Below are 18,124 nucleotides of genomic sequence, written 5' to 3'. Positions count from 1 at the left end.
CTTTTTTTTATTTTACTGTTTGACCATGGTAAAACAGTAAAATCATGGTGATTAAGGAGATAAAGCGGCTTTCCTATTTTTTAGCCCTTGACATTAGGTTTTCCTTAGACCACAAGAAAGTATACAGTCATTTTAAAGTTGAAATTTTTGAGGGTTTAAATTGTCTGTATTTGTTATTCCACTGTTTCCACTCCCCTCCCCTAATCAACATCATTAATATAATGGACTTTTTGTCCTACAGGGTGTGGATTCTAATGTAGAAACACCAGCAAACTTTGGAAAATACCTGGAATCTTTTCTTGCTTTTACAACACATCCAAGTCAGGTAAACTTTATGCAGGTAACTTTAAAATTTTAGTTAGGTAAGCCCAAACCAAGCACTGTGGCCCGAAGTAATCAGCTGCTCATAAATAAAACATGACTCTTAAGGCCCTAGAAAATAATTATAGTATCATTCCATTAAGAGAATTGCTGAATCTTTTTCCTGGACCTGCATTTTACCATCAAGGTCTATAGCTTTTCCCCTCAGGTAATTCTTTTTCTTTCTTTCTTTCTTTTTTTTTTTTTTTTTTTTGCGAGAGAGAAACAGAGAGGGACCAACAGACAGGAGAGAGATGAGAAGCATCAACTCATAATTACAGCATCTTATTGTAGTTATTCATTAATTGCTTTCTCATGTGTCTTGACTGGGGAGCTCCAGCCAAGTCAGTGACCCCTTGCTCAAGCCAGCAATCTTGGGCTTCAAGCCAGTGACCATGAGGTCATGTCTGTGATCCCACACTCAAGCCGATGAGCCTGCCCTCAAGCGGGTGACCTGGGGTTCTCGAACCTGGGTCCTCATCATCCCAGGTCGATAACTCTATCCACTGTGCCACCACCTGGTCAGGCTCAGGTAATTCATTTTGATAATGTTCAGTCAGATGTGAGGTATGTCCCAAGTGATTTGCTACTAAAGATGTTTTAAATACAAATTAATTTCATCCAAGTCAAGATTTTTTCTGTAATACTACCCTAAGATTCCTATAACCTTTCTTTAATGAAAGAGAAAGAGGTAGATTTCAGCTCATACTCCACTAATTCCACTTGGCCCACGGTCTGGGTTATTAACGTGTGGTTCAAAGTATTATAGAGGTTTATTTCCATGAAGAAATATAGTTAATAAATGCTAGGCTGAGTAATAATCTTATATAAAATCCAGATCCTTAAACAGGTTTTACTTTCCCCCCTTTAGTTTCTACGCTCTTCAACTCAGATGACCTGGGGAGCCCTCTTCCGGCACGAGGTCCTCTCCCGCGACCCTCTGCTGTTAGCAATAATACCGAAATATCTCCGCGCTTCTATGACCAACTTGGTCAAGGTATGCAGTGGGAACTAAATGGGGACTATAGATGAATACACACAATAAGACTGAGATTGGCGTCATTGCCAACCCTGTCTTGGTCACTAAGATGCCTTCCTTGGTGTATTCGTATTCTCTTATTTCTTAAGAAGAAAGCAGTCCATACTGGTTATTATATCTACAGTTTCCATCATGGAGGACTTGATACACCAACTGTTGGGCTGGATACTAGGTAATAAAAATGATAGGGCAAGAGCAGTGCCCCTGACCACACAGTGGGATGATTGCTTTTCAGAAGTTGAAAGCAGAAATGAGGGTGAAGTGAAGAAGATTCCAAAAAGTAACATCTGATTATATTTCTGAAGGTCAGGTGACAGGAGGTGAATGAAAAGGAAGGAAGAGTGGAAGCCCATTGCTCACTACCCCAGTAGAGTTGCTTATGAATTCCCTGAGATCTGCTAAGGGCTCTTGTAACTGACAGATGCTTAATCTTGATTTGTAAAATCAGAGAATGGGGCCCATTCAAGGGTCCCCTTATTTCCTCAAGGAATTCATCTAGCCCATAGCACACGTGTCCTAATTGTCACAGTCTTCAGTACTTTGTGAATGAAACATAAAAAGTTTCATGCTTATTCCCAAGGTTAAGCAGTTAAGGACATAAATAGTTCTCAATTCTTTTTTACTTATTCCCTGCTGTATTGGCCCTTTGTCTTGGGACATTTTTATATTCAAAGACCTTTAACAAATTTCAGAATTTAATTTTCTGTGAGGAACCTGGAAGAGTATCAAATAAAAGTGTTCTTTTGCCTGATTGGTGGTAGCACAGTGGGTAGAACATCAACCTGGGATGCTGAGGATCCAGGTTTGAAACTGCAGGGTCGCTGGCTTGAGCCCAAGGTCTCTGGCTTGAGCAAGGGGTCACTGCTCAGCTGGAGCCCCCAGTCAAGGCATGTGTGAGAAGCAATCAATGAGCAACTAAAAGTGGCACAACTACAAGTTGATGCTTCTCATCTCCCTCCCTTCCTGTCTGTCTCTCACTTTAAAAAAAAAAAAGGTGTTCTCTTTTCTTTCACTTAAGATTATTGGAACTGGAGCAACTTGTGGACTTGGGAGACCAGAAGCAGGGCTTTTATTTTGTTTTTTCTTTTCTCCATACACAACAGACATATATTTCTTCCAGTTCTGGGGGCCAAGATGAAGGGGCCGGCAGACAGGTCTGATGAGAACCCACTTCCTGGTTCATAGCGGCCATGTCCTCAGTGTGTCCTCACATGGCAGAAGGGCCAGAAGCAGTTATTTATCATAAATGATCCCGTGTAAACCCTAACTGTTCTTAGTACTTGAGTTTCTGGAGTTCATGACTCTTGATAGGTCCCTTTTCACCCCTTACCCCAATTATCTTTCTCTTTTCAGATGGGCTTTCCTTCTAAAACAGACAGTCCTAGCTGTGAATATTCTCGATTTGATTTTGATAGCGATGAGGACTTCAATGCTTTCTTCAACTGTAAGTGACCTGGAATTTCTCCCAGCAGCCTCAGAATGGCAGCATGTATTGTGAATTATGGTGCATGAGCCTTGGGGTTCAATATTAAAGAGCCCCAAATCTGGACAGTGGCCTGTTTAATCTCTAGTTTCACATGCAGAGGGTGCTGCGATTGCTCGTATTTTAAGCCCAGTATATTCTCTCTCTCTCTCTCTCTCTGTCTCTCTCTCTTTCTCTCTCTTTCTCTCTCTCTCTCACACACACACACACACACACACTGCTTTTGGACATTGATATTTAGAAGATAGTAACTTGTAATTTTTTTTTTTTTTTTTTTTTTGTATTTTTCTGAAGCTGGAAACCGGGAGAGACAGTCAGACAGACTCCTGCATGCGCCCGACCGGGATCCACCCGGCACGCCCACCAGGGGGCGACACTCTGCCCCTCCAGGGCGTTGCTCTGTTGCGACCAGAGCCACTCTAGCTCCTGGGACAGAGGCCAAGGAGCCATCCCCAGCACCTGGGCCATCCTTGCTCCAATGGAGCCTCCACTGTGGGAGGAGAAGAGAGAGACAGAGAGGAAGGAGAGGGGAAGGGGTGGAGAAGCAGATGGGTGCTTCTGTGTGCCCTGGCCGGGAATCAAACCCGGGACTTCTGTACGCCAGGCCAACGCTCTACCACTGAGCCAACCGGCCAGGGCCATAACTTGTAATTCTTGAATTTTTTTTTAACTCAGGATTAAATACCATCTTACCTTGTAGGTCTTCGAAGAAAGAAAAGAAAAACTCATAAAGCCCAATGTTCTAATTATGTTCTGGGTTTTCTGTAGTCCATTTCTACCCTCCATTTCCCCCCTTTTTTTTAAACCAGCTTTATTGAGATGTGATTCATGTACCGTACGATTTACCCATTCGTAGTATATAATTCAGTGGTTTTTAGTATCTTCAGAGTTGTGCAGCTATTACCACAATCAATTTTAAAGTTTTCATGACCCCAGGAAACCCTGTAGCCATTTATAGTCAGGGCCAATCCCCTCTTCCTTCCCAGCCTTGGGCAACACTAATTCATATCAGTGGAGTTATATAATATGTGATCTTCTGTAGCTGTCTTCTTTCACTTAATGTTTTTAATTGTCATCTGTGGTGTATTATGTATCAGTACTTCCTTCCTTTTTATTGCCAGTATTGTATGGATGTATGCATTTTATTCATTCATTTGTAAGTTGATGGATATTTGAGTTTCCACTTTTTGGCTATTTAGAATAATGCTGCTATAACATTGGTGTACAAGTTTTTCAGTGTACTTTTTTTTTGCAAGAGAGACAGGAAGGGAGAGAGATGAGAAGCATCAATTCATAGTTGTGGCACTTTAGTTGTTCATTGATTGTTTTCTCATACAGTATATGCCTTGACTGGGGGGCTCCAGCTGAGCCAGCGACCACGGGATCATGTCGATGATCCCACACTCAAGCTGGTGAGCCTGTGCTCAAGATGGTGACCTCGGGGTTTCGACCTCTGCCCAGGTCGACACTCTATCCACTGCACTACCACTGGTCAGGCAGTGTGTATATATGTTTTCGTGTGTGTGCGTGTGTGTGTGTTGCATATGTTTTGATTTCTCTCGGGTATATGCCTAGGAAGGGAGTTATGGGATAATATGGTAATTAAATTTTAATGTTTTAAGGAACTGCCAGGCTATTTTCCACAGCATTTATACCAATTTACATCTGTACCAATCTGATCTATTAATTCCAGCAGAAATGGAGACCACTTTCATGTTATTTTATTGTTTATTTATTTATTTATTAAAGATTCTATTTTATTAATTTCGGAGAGAGGAGAGAGACGGGGGGGAGGAGTGAGAAGCATCAACTCATAGTAATTGCTTCTCATATGTGCCTTGACCAGGCAAGCCCAGGGTTTTTTGAACCAGTGACCTTAGCATTCCAAGTTGATGCGTTATCCACTGTGTCACCACAGGCCAGGCTAAAGACCACTCTTAGTTTGCCCCTTAAGGGATATAGCTGATAGGGCAGCTTCCAGAGAGGATTTATTTTTTAAAATGTCTGGATTTGTTAACAAAGCTTTATTGAACATTTGTTACATTCAAAGTATAAGTCTGTAAAAGAGTCTCTTTCAACATTTCCCCCCTGTGATGGATCAATGAATGAATGTTAAGTAAGGACCTGTTATATACCTGTTATTAGCTCATGTCTTTCTCTTGGCAGCCTCCCGGGCCCAACAGGGAGAGGTAATGAGGTTAGCATGTCGTTTGGATCCCAAGACTAGCTTCCAGTTGGCTGGGGAATGGCTCAAGTATCAGCTGTCAACTTCCATTGATACTGGATCCATGAACTGTAAGTTTTTTTATGTCTGAATATTAGTGAAATATTGTGTCAAAACTGTATATAAGCAATAAAGCTTCTGAGCCACAGTTCAGAACCATATTCTAATATACTGCTCACAAAAATTAGAGGATATTTTATCACTTCATGTTCAATTTGAAATATCCTCTAATTTTTGTGAGCAGTATAATGTTCAAAAATAGCTTTGCTCACTCACTGCCTAGTTTCATTCTAGGGATTGAGCCTCTTCATTTGCACACAAAGAAAACGAAACCAGGAAACACCAATTTTTGTGTGTGTGTGTGTGTGTGTGCGCGCAATGGGAGGAGGCAGACAGGGACAGACAGACAGACAGAAAGGGAAAGAGATGAGAAGCATCAACTCATAGTTGTGTCACTTTAGCTATTCATTGATTGCTTCTCATACATACCTTGACTGAGGGGCTCCAGCTGAGCCAGTGGCTCCTTGCTCAAGCCAGTGACATTGGGCTTCAAGCCAGAGACCTTTGGGTGTCAAGTCAGCGACCATGGGGTTGTTTGGATGACCCCAAACTCAAGCTGGTGAGCCTGTGCTCAAGCCGATTAAGCCCACGCTCCAGCTGGCGACCTCAGCGACCCAGGTCAATGCTCTACCCACTGTGCCACCACCAGTCAGGCTGGAAACACCAAATTTTTCACCTGTTTAAATTAAGGTAAAACCATGTTCAGTTTTACCTTTGTTTTTCTTTTTAATTTTTATTTATTGATTTTAGTCAGAGAGGAAGGGAGAGAGAGGGAGAGGCAGGACCATCAATCTGTTCCTGTGTGTGCCCTGACCGGGATTGAACCAGCAACCTCTGTGTTTTGGAAAAGTGTTCTAACCTACTGAGCTATCTGGCCAAGGCTGTTTTTCTTTTTTAACATAATTAACTAATTATATTATTGTTTATTTATTACTTCACTTCAGGTACTGTCTTAAATTGTATGTCTAGATGTAACTTTTTTTTATTTTTTTATTTTTTTTTTATTTTTTACAGAGACAGAGAGTGAGTCAGAGAGAGGGATAGACAGGGACAGACAGACAGGAACGGAGAGAGATGAGAAGCATCAATCATTAGTTTTTCATTGCACGTTGCAACACCTTAGTTGTTCATTGATTGCTTTCTCATATGTGCCTTGACTGCGGGCCTTCAGCAGACTGAGTAACCCCTTGCTGGAGCCAGCGACCTTGGGTTCAAGCTGGTGGGCTTTTGCTCAAACCAGATGAGCCCGCATTCAAGCTTGCAACCTCGGGGTCTCGAACCTGGGTCCTCAGCATCCCAGTCCGACGCTCTATCCACTGCACCACCGCCTGGTCAGGCTAGATGTAACTTTTTAAAGCTTTCCAACCAGGCTTTGCATAGCAGCACTCCTAAACTCAGAAAGAATGTCTTGTTAGGCATAACAGGAGCAGTACAGGGACTTCCCACTCGGCCACCTGAGAGCCTTTGGGAAATGCCACTTTATATAAAATCAGAATCACTCCATCCACCCAAGTGCATAAGCAAGGTAATTTCTCGGTTCTCCATGTATTCTGTCATTAATGCATGCTGCAGGTGACAGGATTAATAAAGCAGGGGAGGGCTGTAAATCACTGTTTTAGAAAAGGTCTGTAGTCGAATGGATAAAAAAGCGGTGGTACAGGCCCTGGCCGGTTGGCTCAGTGGTAGAGCGTTGGCCTGGCGTGTAGGAGTCCCGGGTTCGATTCCCGGCCAGGACACACAGGAGAAGCACCCATCTGCTTCTCCACCCCTCCCCCTCTCCTTCCTCTCTGTCTCTCTCTTCCCCTCCCGCAGCCAAGGCTCCATTGGAGCAAAGTTGGCCCGGGTGCTTGCTGAGGATGGCTCTGTGGCCTCTGCCTCAGGCACTAGAAACGCTCTGATTGCAACAGAGCAATGCTCAGATGGGCAGAGCATCGCCCCCTGGTGGGCATGCCGGGTGGATCCCAGTCTGGCACATGCAGGAGTCTGACTGCCTCCCCGTTTCCAGCTTCAGAAAAATACAAAAAAAAAAAAAAAGAAAAGAAAAGAAAAAAAGCGGTGGTACATATACACAATGGACTACTACGTGGCCATGAAAAAGAAGGAAGTCTTAACCATTTGCAATGGCGTGGTTGGACCTGGAGATTATTATGCTAATTGAAATAAGCCAAGCAGAGAAAGACAAATATCACTTACATGTGGAATCTAATGAACACAGTGAACTGAGGAACAGAATAGAGGCAGAGGCAGAGTCACAAGGAGCAGAGAGACAGCTGACAATCATGAGATTTAACAATCAGTTTGGTATATTCACTATTGACTCTCAAGGTCCTTGGTGTTTAATAACTCAGATGTTTGCAGAGTGTCAATGTTACACCCAAGCTGAAGCCAGTAAGTGTGAGTGCTGAATGGAAATAAGAAAAGTTATTTGTAAATCTTTTTGCCTGCACCTTGTGTTTGAATGATGTGGCTTGATGATACTTGTGAATTTGAAGGGTGGCACACTTCTCTACACATAGGCCTTGCAAGTGTTCTGAGCCTACTGGATGTGAACCAGCATTTTGTATCTTATGTTGGTTCTTTGTTGGAAGGATTCTTTATGGGTTAAGATATCTTAATCTAAAATTATTTAGATTTTCATGGACAGATTATAAAGAGGGAGGAAGGGAGAACTTAATATTTATTAATTTCTTCTAATTGACCAAGTACAGTTTTTGATGCTTACATGTATATTCTCATTTAGTACTCAAAGTGGCTTTACAGACAAAGCACACAGAGCTGAATTTAGACAGCTCATTGTAAGAGGTGGAAGCAGGATAGGGACTCCTTTTCTTTTTCCGGACTGAGGGGGGTTAAATTATGTTCCTTCAACTATGAAATGACGAAGTAGCCTCTAAGACCCTGTTGTCTGTGTCTTCTCTGATCCTCCCTACGGTGTTGGGGTGTGTGTGTATTTTAAAACCCTGTTTTCCTGTTTTCCTATAGCAGGACCTGGAGAAGGCGGCCTCTGCTCTATCTTCTCACCTTCCTTTGTGCAGTGGGAAGCCATGACCTTTTTTTTGGAAAGTGTGATCAACCAAATGTTTCGAACACTAGATAAAGAAGTGAGTAATGTTTCCCATGCTGATTGTCTAGTAAATTTGATCTTTTTACAACTGGCAGAGGGATAGGAAAATCTGTGGATGTGCATCTTACAGAAGAGGAAATTGAGACTCCAGGAGATTAAATGACATACTCAAATTCAGATGCCTGGTATCATCACTTATAGAGTACAGTTAATGTCACAACTTTGGAGAATAATTGGGCAATATCTCGTTGAAGACACTTAGCCCTATAACCCAGCAACTCTTCTCCTAAGTCTGGACTCGGAGGAAACCCCATGTGTGTACTGAGTCACCAAAAGTGAATACTTGTGTATGAAGCCAAGAAAAATATTTATACTTAATATACACCAACATATTGTACGTAATAGATTGTAATATATTTATAGAGCAGTGATAATGGACCCCAAACAGCAAGCTACAAAAGTACATTATACAATACTGTGTAATTAGGAATATGTACCTTTGAGGGAAAATATACAGAAATGAAGGAATCCATGAACTTATGAACACTTGATTCAGAATGGTTGCCACTTCTGCGGCTGAAAAGGAGGTTATGTGCACAGAGCAACCACTGTGTCAATAGCACTGTGCTTCTCAGAGTAGTTGTACGGATGGCTATTAAAGTGCTGTAGTATTTATGCCATTTAAAAGGCCTGAAATACTTCACAATGAGATTTTTGTATAAATTGATAAAAAACACTAAAATCCAGCAGAAAAATAAAAGTTATTATCAGGCAATATATAGAGGAGAAACTAAAGTAATTAATAAATATGGAATAAAATCCTCTTTAATAATTGAAGAAATACAAATTTAAACTTTTTTTTTTAACTTCAAAGTAAGTTTTAAGGAACAAACTCACTGCTGCTGATAACATGGTAAGAAGGGCACATTGATGGATCGAGACTCAATTGATAAAACCTATAAAGAAGAAAAGCAACTTACATGTATTCATATCTTTTGACCCAGTGATTCCAGCCATCCCAAGTCTCTTATTCTAGTCCCTTATTCAAGTCAAATAACTGAAAATGTGGCCAAATACTTTTTATAAAGATATATATTAGCATTATATACAATGGTGAAGAAGTTAAAATAGTCTCAATTTCTAGTAGTAGGAGATGCTATATCTTTAAGATAGCACATGGTGGCCTGACCTGTGGTGGCACAGTGCATCAAGCATTGACCGGGAACACTGAGGTCGCCGATTTGAAACCCTGGGCTTACCTCGTCAAGGCACATATGGAAGTTGATGCTTCCTGCTCTCCCCCCTTTCTCTTTCTCTCCCCCCTTTCTGAAAATTGAATAAACTCTTTAAAAAAATTAAAATAAAAATGTCTTCCTTAAAAAACTAGCCTATTTAACATGAAGTAATGCTTTGAATTTTAAGGGTTAAAAAACAGTATATAAAACCATATGTGGCAACAGTCTTATATATTTATAAATTAGAGTTTAAAGGAAAAGTGGGTAACAGCCATATCAACTTCCTTTTCATATGTTTGTTACAGGGAATCCCTGTTAATGATGGAGTAGAACTATTGCAGATGGTCCTGAACTTTGACATCAAGGACCCTCTCATTCTGTCTTGTGTCCTCACTGATGTCTCAGCTCTTTTTCCATTTGTCACCTACCGACCAGAGTTTCTGCCCCAGGTCTTCTCTAAGGTAAATTCCACCTGCTTTGAAAATTTTATTTCGGCATTTCTAAGCTAACATATGTAATTGTTTTCGAAAGTGTCTTGTGAGACAAGCTAATCAACAGACAGTCATTCATTCATTTATCAAATATTTACTCAGTACTTATTGTGCATCAGGAGGCACCATGCCAGTGGAAAAGCCTTACTTACTATCCATTAGGAACACTTGGTTTGGGAAGAAAGTCACATAAACAGACGTACCGATGTGGCATTGCAATTAATAGACATGTGTACTGAGAAACGGAAAAGAATACCTGAAGGAAAGATAGCAGAGGGTGCTGTCAGATCGAGAGGGCAATTGTAAGGGGAAAGGTCAGTAGGAACAGTGTCGGGGTTTCCAGTTTAGGGGACTAGGTGAGTAACGGAGCGCCACCTGCTGGAGAGTACTGGATCAGGATGGAGATGAGGCGAAGGGAGGAAAGGGAGTTGTTTCGGAATACTGTTTAAAGTACATGTACACTAACTAGGTGGAGACACTTCATAATAAATTGGCTATTTGAGGTCAAAGGTCTGCACTGGAGAAAATTAGAAAGTAAGTTAAGGCAGTGGCATCATAGAAGTGCCAAGAGTAGAGGAGAAGCCCTAGCACGAAAGTAGGTAGAGTTAGACATCTGACTCAAGCAGGGAACCCTGGAGATCCCATCATTGAGGGAAAAGAATGAGAAGACCCAAAGAAGCAAAAAAGGTAGGCAGAGAAGTGAAAAATATATGTCACAAAGTCCAGTGAATTTGGAAAAGTTGGACTCGTTTGTTACAACAGAAATTCTCTAAGAGCTGGAGCATGGCCTTTAGGGTTCTCAGTGAGACCTGTGTTAGGGTGTCACTCCATCGTGGTGACTAGGGCCGCAGTCAGGTTCCGTGAGATCAGAGAATGAATGGGGAGCTACGCAGTGGAGTTGTGGGTGGTAGATCACTCAGCTTCTCGTACAGAGTGGAGAGGGAAGAGGCCCTGTGATAGCTGAGTGTTTGCATTTTGGCATGGATTATTCTGGGAACCTGTGGCCTTGATCTTTGTAAAATGTTTGATGGTAAAATTGTGAATCTCACGTCTCACACTTATCTGCGGAAATAAACATCTGAAACTTGGTAATGTCAGTTGAAAGCCCTTTTGTTACTGTATTGTAACACTTTGGGGATTTTTTTTTTTGGAAACTTTATAACTATTTAAAACAACTTTATGGTGTTGGTACTGATGAGTGGCCTTTTTCTCCTCCCTTTAGCTGTTTTCATCAGTCACTTTTGAAACTGTTGAAGAAAGTAAGGTAAGACCATTAATTCAACCAAGGAATTCTAACTTCTTGAGAGCAAAAGTATAAACACCTAACACAGTTTGTATTTTTTTCTAAGTAGAAGGGGTAAGTAAAGGCCGGAGATGGTCATCTGATAAGGTGGTTTGTACTAGATATACTGTAGTGTAAGCAGTGAACATGGACTCACAGTGGTTGTAAATGTTAAAAATGATTGTGAATTTACCTCTGAAGGAGATACTTATGTGATAATAAGCAGCATCTGTAAATTATATTAAAAATGGCTCCATGTTTGTGGAATATTTCTCCCCAGGCCCCAAGGACCCGGGCAGTGAGGAACGTAAGAAGACACGCTTGCTCCTCCATTATCAAGATGTGTCGAGACTACCCCCAGCTCGCGCTGGTAAGCCGCTGGGCTTTGGCCACGGAGCCACTGAGACCTGTTGAGATTGGTTATTTCTTTGTAAATTCAGTTGTATTTATACCTCACATAAAGGGAAAACTAGGAACTATATCTTTGCTTAGGATAAGCATTCTTGAATTGGTATCTTCTTCCTTGTTTAGTGGAGTATAAAATGAAAAATATTCTTTCTAAATAGTTCTCTTCCGTCTGGATGAGACCAAATCTTTCCCATCAGTGTATACCTTTTTACTGTACTATGTGATGTTCTTAACTACCATTGCATAAGGATGTGCCTAATCTTGAGAAAAGCCAGATGGAAACTCCAATCTTTTTCTGGAGGATTTTTTTAGAAGAAATTTAGCACTACTACAGATGACAAATTAACCAGACATTTCTTCTCTGAACACACAGCAATGTGTGTGTAAGACAAACTGATACTGTAAAAGTTGATGTCGATAAAAGACTAATGTTTCCACAGTTGTAGTGTGGGAAACTGCAGTCACCCAAATCCTTAAGGCAAGGGACAGGAACCTTTTTGGCTGAGAGAGCCATGAACGCCACATATTTTAAAATGTAATTCCGTGAGAGCCATACAACAACCCATGTAGGTTACGCATTATCCAATAAAAATATGGTGTTGTCCCAGAGGACAGCTGTGATTGGTTCCAGCCACCCGCAACCATGAACATGAGCAGTAGGAAATGATTGGATTGTAATACATGAGAATGTTTTCTTTTTTTTTCTTTTTTTTTTTTTTTTCTTTTTTAAAAATATGGAACGCTTCACGAATTTGCGTGTCATCCTTGCGCAGGGGCCATGCTAATCTTCTCTGTATCGTTCCAATTTTAGTATATGTGCTGCCGAAGCGAGCACTTGTTTTATATTTTAACATTTTTTTTATTAAAGATTTGTCTGCGAGCCAGATGCAGCCATCAAAAGAGCCACATCTGCCTCGCAAGCCATAGGTTCCTGACCCTTGCCTTAAGCGTCCACCTTCTGCAAAAATTGCCTTGCTTGTCTCAGTAAAAGAACATTAACGCTCAGTTACTAAGAACAGGCCTGTAGGCTGACCTTCTTGGGATTGCCTTGGTCCTCTTTCCACCTTCCTTGAGTGACTCACCTCTCCCTGAAAATCAAACTTTCACTACCTCTTGTTTTTTTTCTCTGTGATCTGCAGCCCAATTTTGACATGCTTTATAACCATGTGAAGCAACTCCTCTCCAATGAGCTGCTCCTGACACAGATGGAGAAGTGTGCCCTCATGGAAGCCCTGGTTCTCATTAGCAACCAATTCAAGAACTACGAGCGTCAGAAGGTGTTCCTAGAGGAGCTCATGGCACCAGTGGCCAGCCTCTGGCTTTCTGAAGACATGCACAGGTAGAGGAGTCCCTTGGCCACTGACTGGCCCTGCATTCAAGCACCTATTCTGTTTCAAGAGCTGTGCCTGGTCGGAATGTAAAGTATAACATAGATATAGTCAATACTGTGCCGGGTGGGCACCAGACTTATCAGGGGGATCACTTCATGATTTATAGAAATGTCTGAACACTGCGCTGTACACCTGAAACTAATATAAAATAATACAGAATATCAGCTGTAACTGACAGAGTATGTGTACGCGCACTATGCCTGGGGTGGGAGTGTGAGAATATCGAGGTGTAACTGCATGCCTGGCCAGGTGGTGGCGCAGTAAATGCAGCTTCGCCCTGGGACGCTAAGGACCCAGGTTCAAAACTATGAGGTAGCTGGCTTGAGCCCCTAAAGGTCTCTGGCTTGAAGCCCAAGGTCACTGGCTCAGCTGGAGCCCCTGGTCAAGGCATGTACGAAAAAGCAATCAATGAACTACTAAGATGCCGCAACTATGAGTTGATGCTTCTCATCTCTCTCCTTTCCTGTCCTTATCTGTCCCTCTCTGACTCTCTGTCTCTGTCAAAGAAAAACAAACAAACAAAACACTTTACTATAACAGCTGTTCTTTGGGAAATAATTATAGCTTATTTGCTCTTGTGGAAGACACTATCCTTGCTTAAAATCATGGTATGGCTTGTCTTTCCCCCACCACCTTCAGAGTGCTGTCAGATGTTGATGCATTTATTGCCTATGTGGGTGCAGACCGGAAGAACTGTGACCCTGGCCTGGAGGATTCCTGTGGCTTAAACCGTGCACGAGTGAGTAAGCCTCTTCTGGGAATGGGAACTTGAACTGGCCACGGGCGGGAGTAGGGGGTGTTGTCATTTGTTTTTTCTATATGGGTCAGAAATCTGGAACTCTCTCTCCCCTTTCTTAAGTTTCTCTATTCTTTTTTTATTTAGTCTTGGATTCTTGAGTTAGTTCCCACAGCAGAGCAAATGGTCTTTTCTATGGAAGTCATTATTTTGGCTTTAAGTATTTCTAAATAGCTCTGAAGACTGAGGGTGTACTGAGGAAGTAGGTCAGAAGTTGGTTCAGCAGGGTAAGCCTTACCTGCTGGCACGTAGAGTCCTCAATGATGGCCTGCCTTGCAAACCTGAGATTTTTCAGTTTTTCACTATTCAAATAAGCATTGCTCTTGGCTTCATTATGGCCAAAAAAAAAAAAAAAAATCATACTAATTAACCTGGAAAGGAATAGGTTGGTTGAGAATACCATTAGTGAGGGTTAGGGAAAAAGCTGTCTGGGTTTAAACTGTAGGGCTGACTCAAAAACAAGGTGAAATGTTGTCGGTCTAAACACTTTGCTTTGAGGCATGTCCAAGCCACCTTTTAATTGGGGTCCCGCAAGAGGGTCTCTGAAGCCTCCGAAAGGACATCCTTATGAAAGGGAGGCCTCTAGATTCTACCACTGGACTTGAAAACGGCAGAGAACGGGCTTGACCTTAAAGGAAGGGACAGGCATGGGGCAGGGTTTTTTCTTCTCTCTGGTCTCTATCACTTTTGCCATAACCTTACATATATCTATTAGCACTTTTGTCTTCCCCTTTTATATGTATTTACCTTTCATTTTTTGTTTTTCTCTAGATGAGCTTTTGTGTATATAGCATCCTGGGTGTTGTGAAACGCACTTGCTGGCCCACCGACCTCGAAGAGGCCAAAGCTGGGGGGTTTGTGGTGGGTTATACGCCCACTGGAAATCCAATCTTTCGCAACCCCTGCACAGAACAGATTCTGAAGCTTCTTGACAATTTGCTTGCCCTTATAAGGTGAGTCAGAATAATGATTTTTCTTTTTTTTTTAATCTTAAAAATCTTTAAAGTTGAATCTCTCTGTATTTCTTGGGATCATGATAGTGGTAAATGAGGCATTAGGATTTACTTCTTTTGGGATTGGGGGGGAGAGTCTCTTTAAAAATATCATAACCTTAGTTCTCACTTGCACAAGTCTTGCATTCCAGGTGAACAAAAGTAGCTTTTTTATTTTTAACATCCTCTATATTCTTTTTTATACCTCATCCCTACTTTTTACTTGCTAGGTTTTATTTGGTCTAAATTTTTGCCACTAAAGGAATTGTTCATCGGGAGCAGAACGTTGCTTTCTGTAGTGGTGCTTTCTCTGGGTGGTATTCAAATGAGCTGCTGTGAATTTATCAATAATGGCTCTTGATATCAAATGGACCAAACATCCAGTGGCTGATAATGCCAAAGGAAGGCATGCTACATGTCATACATCCCTTTTCTAAGTATTTACTTCTTAAAGCTGAGTCCTCAGACTACCAACGTCAGCTTGTGTGAAATGAAGAATTGGGGTCCCACCCTAGAAATACTAAATCAGGTCCTGGCTAGTTGTCTCAGCGCAAGAGTGTCAGCCCGGCATGTAGAAGTCCTGGGTTTGATTCCTGGTCATGGCATATAGGAGAAGTGACAGTCTGCTTCTCCACTCCCTTCCCCCTTTTCCCACAGCCATGGCTCGTATGAGCAAGTTGGTCCCAGGCACTGAAGATGGCTCCATGACCTCACCTCAGGTGCTAAAAATAGCTTGGTTGATGAGCAACAGAGAAGCAGGCCAAGATGGGCAGAACATCAGTCCCAGACGGGTTGCCAGGTAGATCCTGGTCAGTGAGCATGCAGGAGTCTGTCTCTCTGCCTCCCTGCCTCTCACTTGTTTTTCTTTTTTTAAAAAAAGGAAATATTAAAATCTGTAATATAATAAGATCCCAAGGCGGTCCTTTTACACATGAAAGGTTTAGAATCACTGTTATAAATCACATGAGCTAATGCATTTGAATGGAACTAGGCCAAGTTTAGGCTTGTTAGTTACTTGATGTATATTTGATTCAGAGGTGCTCTCTACAGAGAGATAGGCTTTGGATGGAATTCAGTTTTTCCTGGCCAAAACAAAATTTAATTGCTTATCATTTTCAGTACTTCTGAGTTACAGGTTAGAGCTCTGACACAGAGCGTTCTGGCTTCTTATACAGGGTGTAAGAGCAGAGTCTCAACTGAGCAAAACAAATTACTCATGTCTCAGGGACACTGTGGACAGTCACAGACACCTTGGACCATAAGCTTAAGAATCAGGTTTAAAGAGCTTGTTGACCAATTCGGAGGACTGGAGTATCTGAAAGAGTTGTCATTGTGGGTGTGTCTGTGGAAATTCGGTACTGACTGTGTGGCTCTGACTTCAAAGGAGGAAGGGTTTCAGTAAAGAAGTATGGCTTGCATGTTGAGAGGGCAAGGAAAGATTTCTTTACACATTGATGTTTAAAAAACCAAAGGTTCTTCTTTAGCTTAGAGAAATGTGAAAGTGAGGAAGTCAGATGGCACCCTGGCAAGGTAGCTCAGTCGGTTAGAGTCTTGGTCGGCAAACCGGTGGCTCACGAGCCACATGCAGCTCTTTGGCCCTTTGAATGTTTAGCAAAGGCCAGCTTAAGAGTACCCTAATTAAGTTAATAACAATGTACCTACCTATATAGTTTAAGAAATTTGGCTCTCAAAAGAAATTTCAGTCATTATACTGTTGATATTTGGCTCTGTGGACTAATGAGTTTGCCGACCACTGGGTTAGAACATCATCCCAATATGCCAAGATTGCAGGTTTGGTCCCGTCAGTTATACAGGAAGTGACTAATGAATGCACAACTAAGGTATAACTATGTGGAAGTATAAATGAATGCCTTTCTCTCTCCCTCCTTCTTTCTCCCTCCCTCTCTCCCTCCTTCTCCCTCTCCCTCTCCTTCTCTCCTTCTCCCTCTTCCCTCCCTCTCCCCTCCCTCTCCCTCACCCCCCTCCTTCTCTCCCTCTCCCTCTCCCTCTCCCTCTCTCCTCCCTCTCCCTCTCCTTCTCCCTCTCCCTCTCCCTCTCCCTCTCCCTCTCTCCTCCCTCTCCCTCTCCCTCTCCTTCTCCTTCTCCCTCTCCCTCTCCCTCTCCCTCTCCCTCTCCCTCTCCCTCTCCCTCTCCCCTCTTCTTCTCTCCCTCTCCCTTTCCCTCTCCCTCTCCCTCTCTCCTCCCTCTCCCTCTCCTTCTCTCCCTCTTCATCTCTTCCTCTCCCTCTCCCTCCCCTCTTCTTCTCTCCCTCTCCCTTTCCCTCTCCCTCTCCCTCTCTCCTCCCTCTCCCTCTCTCCTCCCTCTCCCTCTCCTTCTCTCCCTCTTCTTCTCTCCCTCTCCCTCTCCCCTCTTCTTCTCTCCCTCTCCCTTTCCCTCTCCCTCTCCCTCCCTCCTCCCTCTCCTCCTCCTTCTCTCCCTCTCTTTCTCCCTCTCCCCTCCCTCTCCTTCTCCCCTTCTCCCCTTCTCCCTCTCCCTCTCCCTCTCCCCTCTTCTTCTCTCCCTCTCCCTTTCCCTTTCCCTCTCCCTCTCTCCTCCCTCTCCCTCTCCTTCTCTCCCTCTCCCTCTCTCTCTTTCCCTCCCTTTTCTTCTCTCTCTCTCCCTCTCTCCCCCCCTCTCTTTGTCTCTTCCTAAAATCAATTATTTTTTTAAAAAGTAGATAGCAACAGAGTCAACAAGCCAACCGTTTTAGGACTGTGGTGAGAACCCAGACCTGGAAACGGTTTATTCCTGGTTGGGCGAAGAGGCCACAAGAACAGTGTGATTATCGTCTTGATGTCTTTCTAGGAGTTCGGTGCTTTTGGGAAATCCCAAAGTCCGTCAAAAGGTATTTTGAAAATGCTGACTATCGTTGGAGCAGTTATTCCTTGAGTAGCGTTCAGTAGTGTTCAGCTGGAACTATTAGTCTTGTTTTCGCAGTTTTATTTTGAGGTATAATGTAAGGACACAACTATATGTAATTAAAGGATACGATTAAGAGTGCATGTAGGTGGGTTTTCACAAAGTGGATACATCCATATAATCAGTCCCCAGATCAAGAAATAGCCTTATCCAACAACTCTTCAAATCATTATTTGCCCCTCACGGGTAACCATCGTTCCGACTTTTAATGTTTTGCTTTAATGAGTGGGGTCAGAAGCACGCACTCCTTCACCTCAGGCTTTTCTTCTCTGTGTGGTGTTTGTGAGTCAGCCATGTATGGCACATTGTTGTGGTTTGTTCCTTCTCATTGCTTGTGTGGTATTCCATCGTGTGAATATGCTGTTACTTTTTCATTTAGC

At 42.5% G+C, this 18,124-nt stretch overlaps 1 protein-coding gene and 1 non-coding gene across 2 annotated transcripts in view; one reads left to right on the top strand and one right to left on the bottom strand.

Annotated features, from left to right (window-relative positions):
• XPO5 (exportin 5) overlaps positions 1-18,124 on the top strand; it is a 47,755-nt gene that overhangs the window by 17,456 nt on the left and 12,175 nt on the right. Inside the window, exons 10-20 of the mRNA XM_066251069.1 lie at positions 242-325; positions 1,232-1,357; positions 2,753-2,843; positions 5,049-5,177; positions 8,149-8,267; positions 9,771-9,926; positions 11,179-11,220; positions 11,519-11,608; positions 12,786-12,985; positions 13,677-13,776; positions 14,605-14,786. Coding sequence (XP_066107166.1) covers positions 242-325; positions 1,232-1,357; positions 2,753-2,843; positions 5,049-5,177; positions 8,149-8,267; positions 9,771-9,926; positions 11,179-11,220; positions 11,519-11,608; positions 12,786-12,985; positions 13,677-13,776; positions 14,605-14,786 — 1,319 coding nt within the window. The remainder of the gene's footprint in view (positions 1-241; positions 326-1,231; positions 1,358-2,752; positions 2,844-5,048; positions 5,178-8,148; positions 8,268-9,770; positions 9,927-11,178; positions 11,221-11,518; positions 11,609-12,785; positions 12,986-13,676; positions 13,777-14,604; positions 14,787-18,124) is intronic.
• LOC136321559 (U6 spliceosomal RNA) lies at positions 12,375-12,481 on the bottom strand. The gene has a single exon (XR_010728710.1). It is a non-coding gene; the product is annotated as a U6 spliceosomal RNA (small nuclear RNA).

Source organism: Saccopteryx bilineata, chromosome 1, assembly GCF_036850765.1.
Source record: "Saccopteryx bilineata isolate mSacBil1 chromosome 1, mSacBil1_pri_phased_curated, whole genome shotgun sequence".
Classification (NCBI taxonomy): Eukaryota; Metazoa; Chordata; class Mammalia; order Chiroptera; family Emballonuridae; genus Saccopteryx; species Saccopteryx bilineata.
Note: the sequence above shows the minus strand (reverse complement) of the source record. Positions and strands in the feature narration are given on the sequence as shown.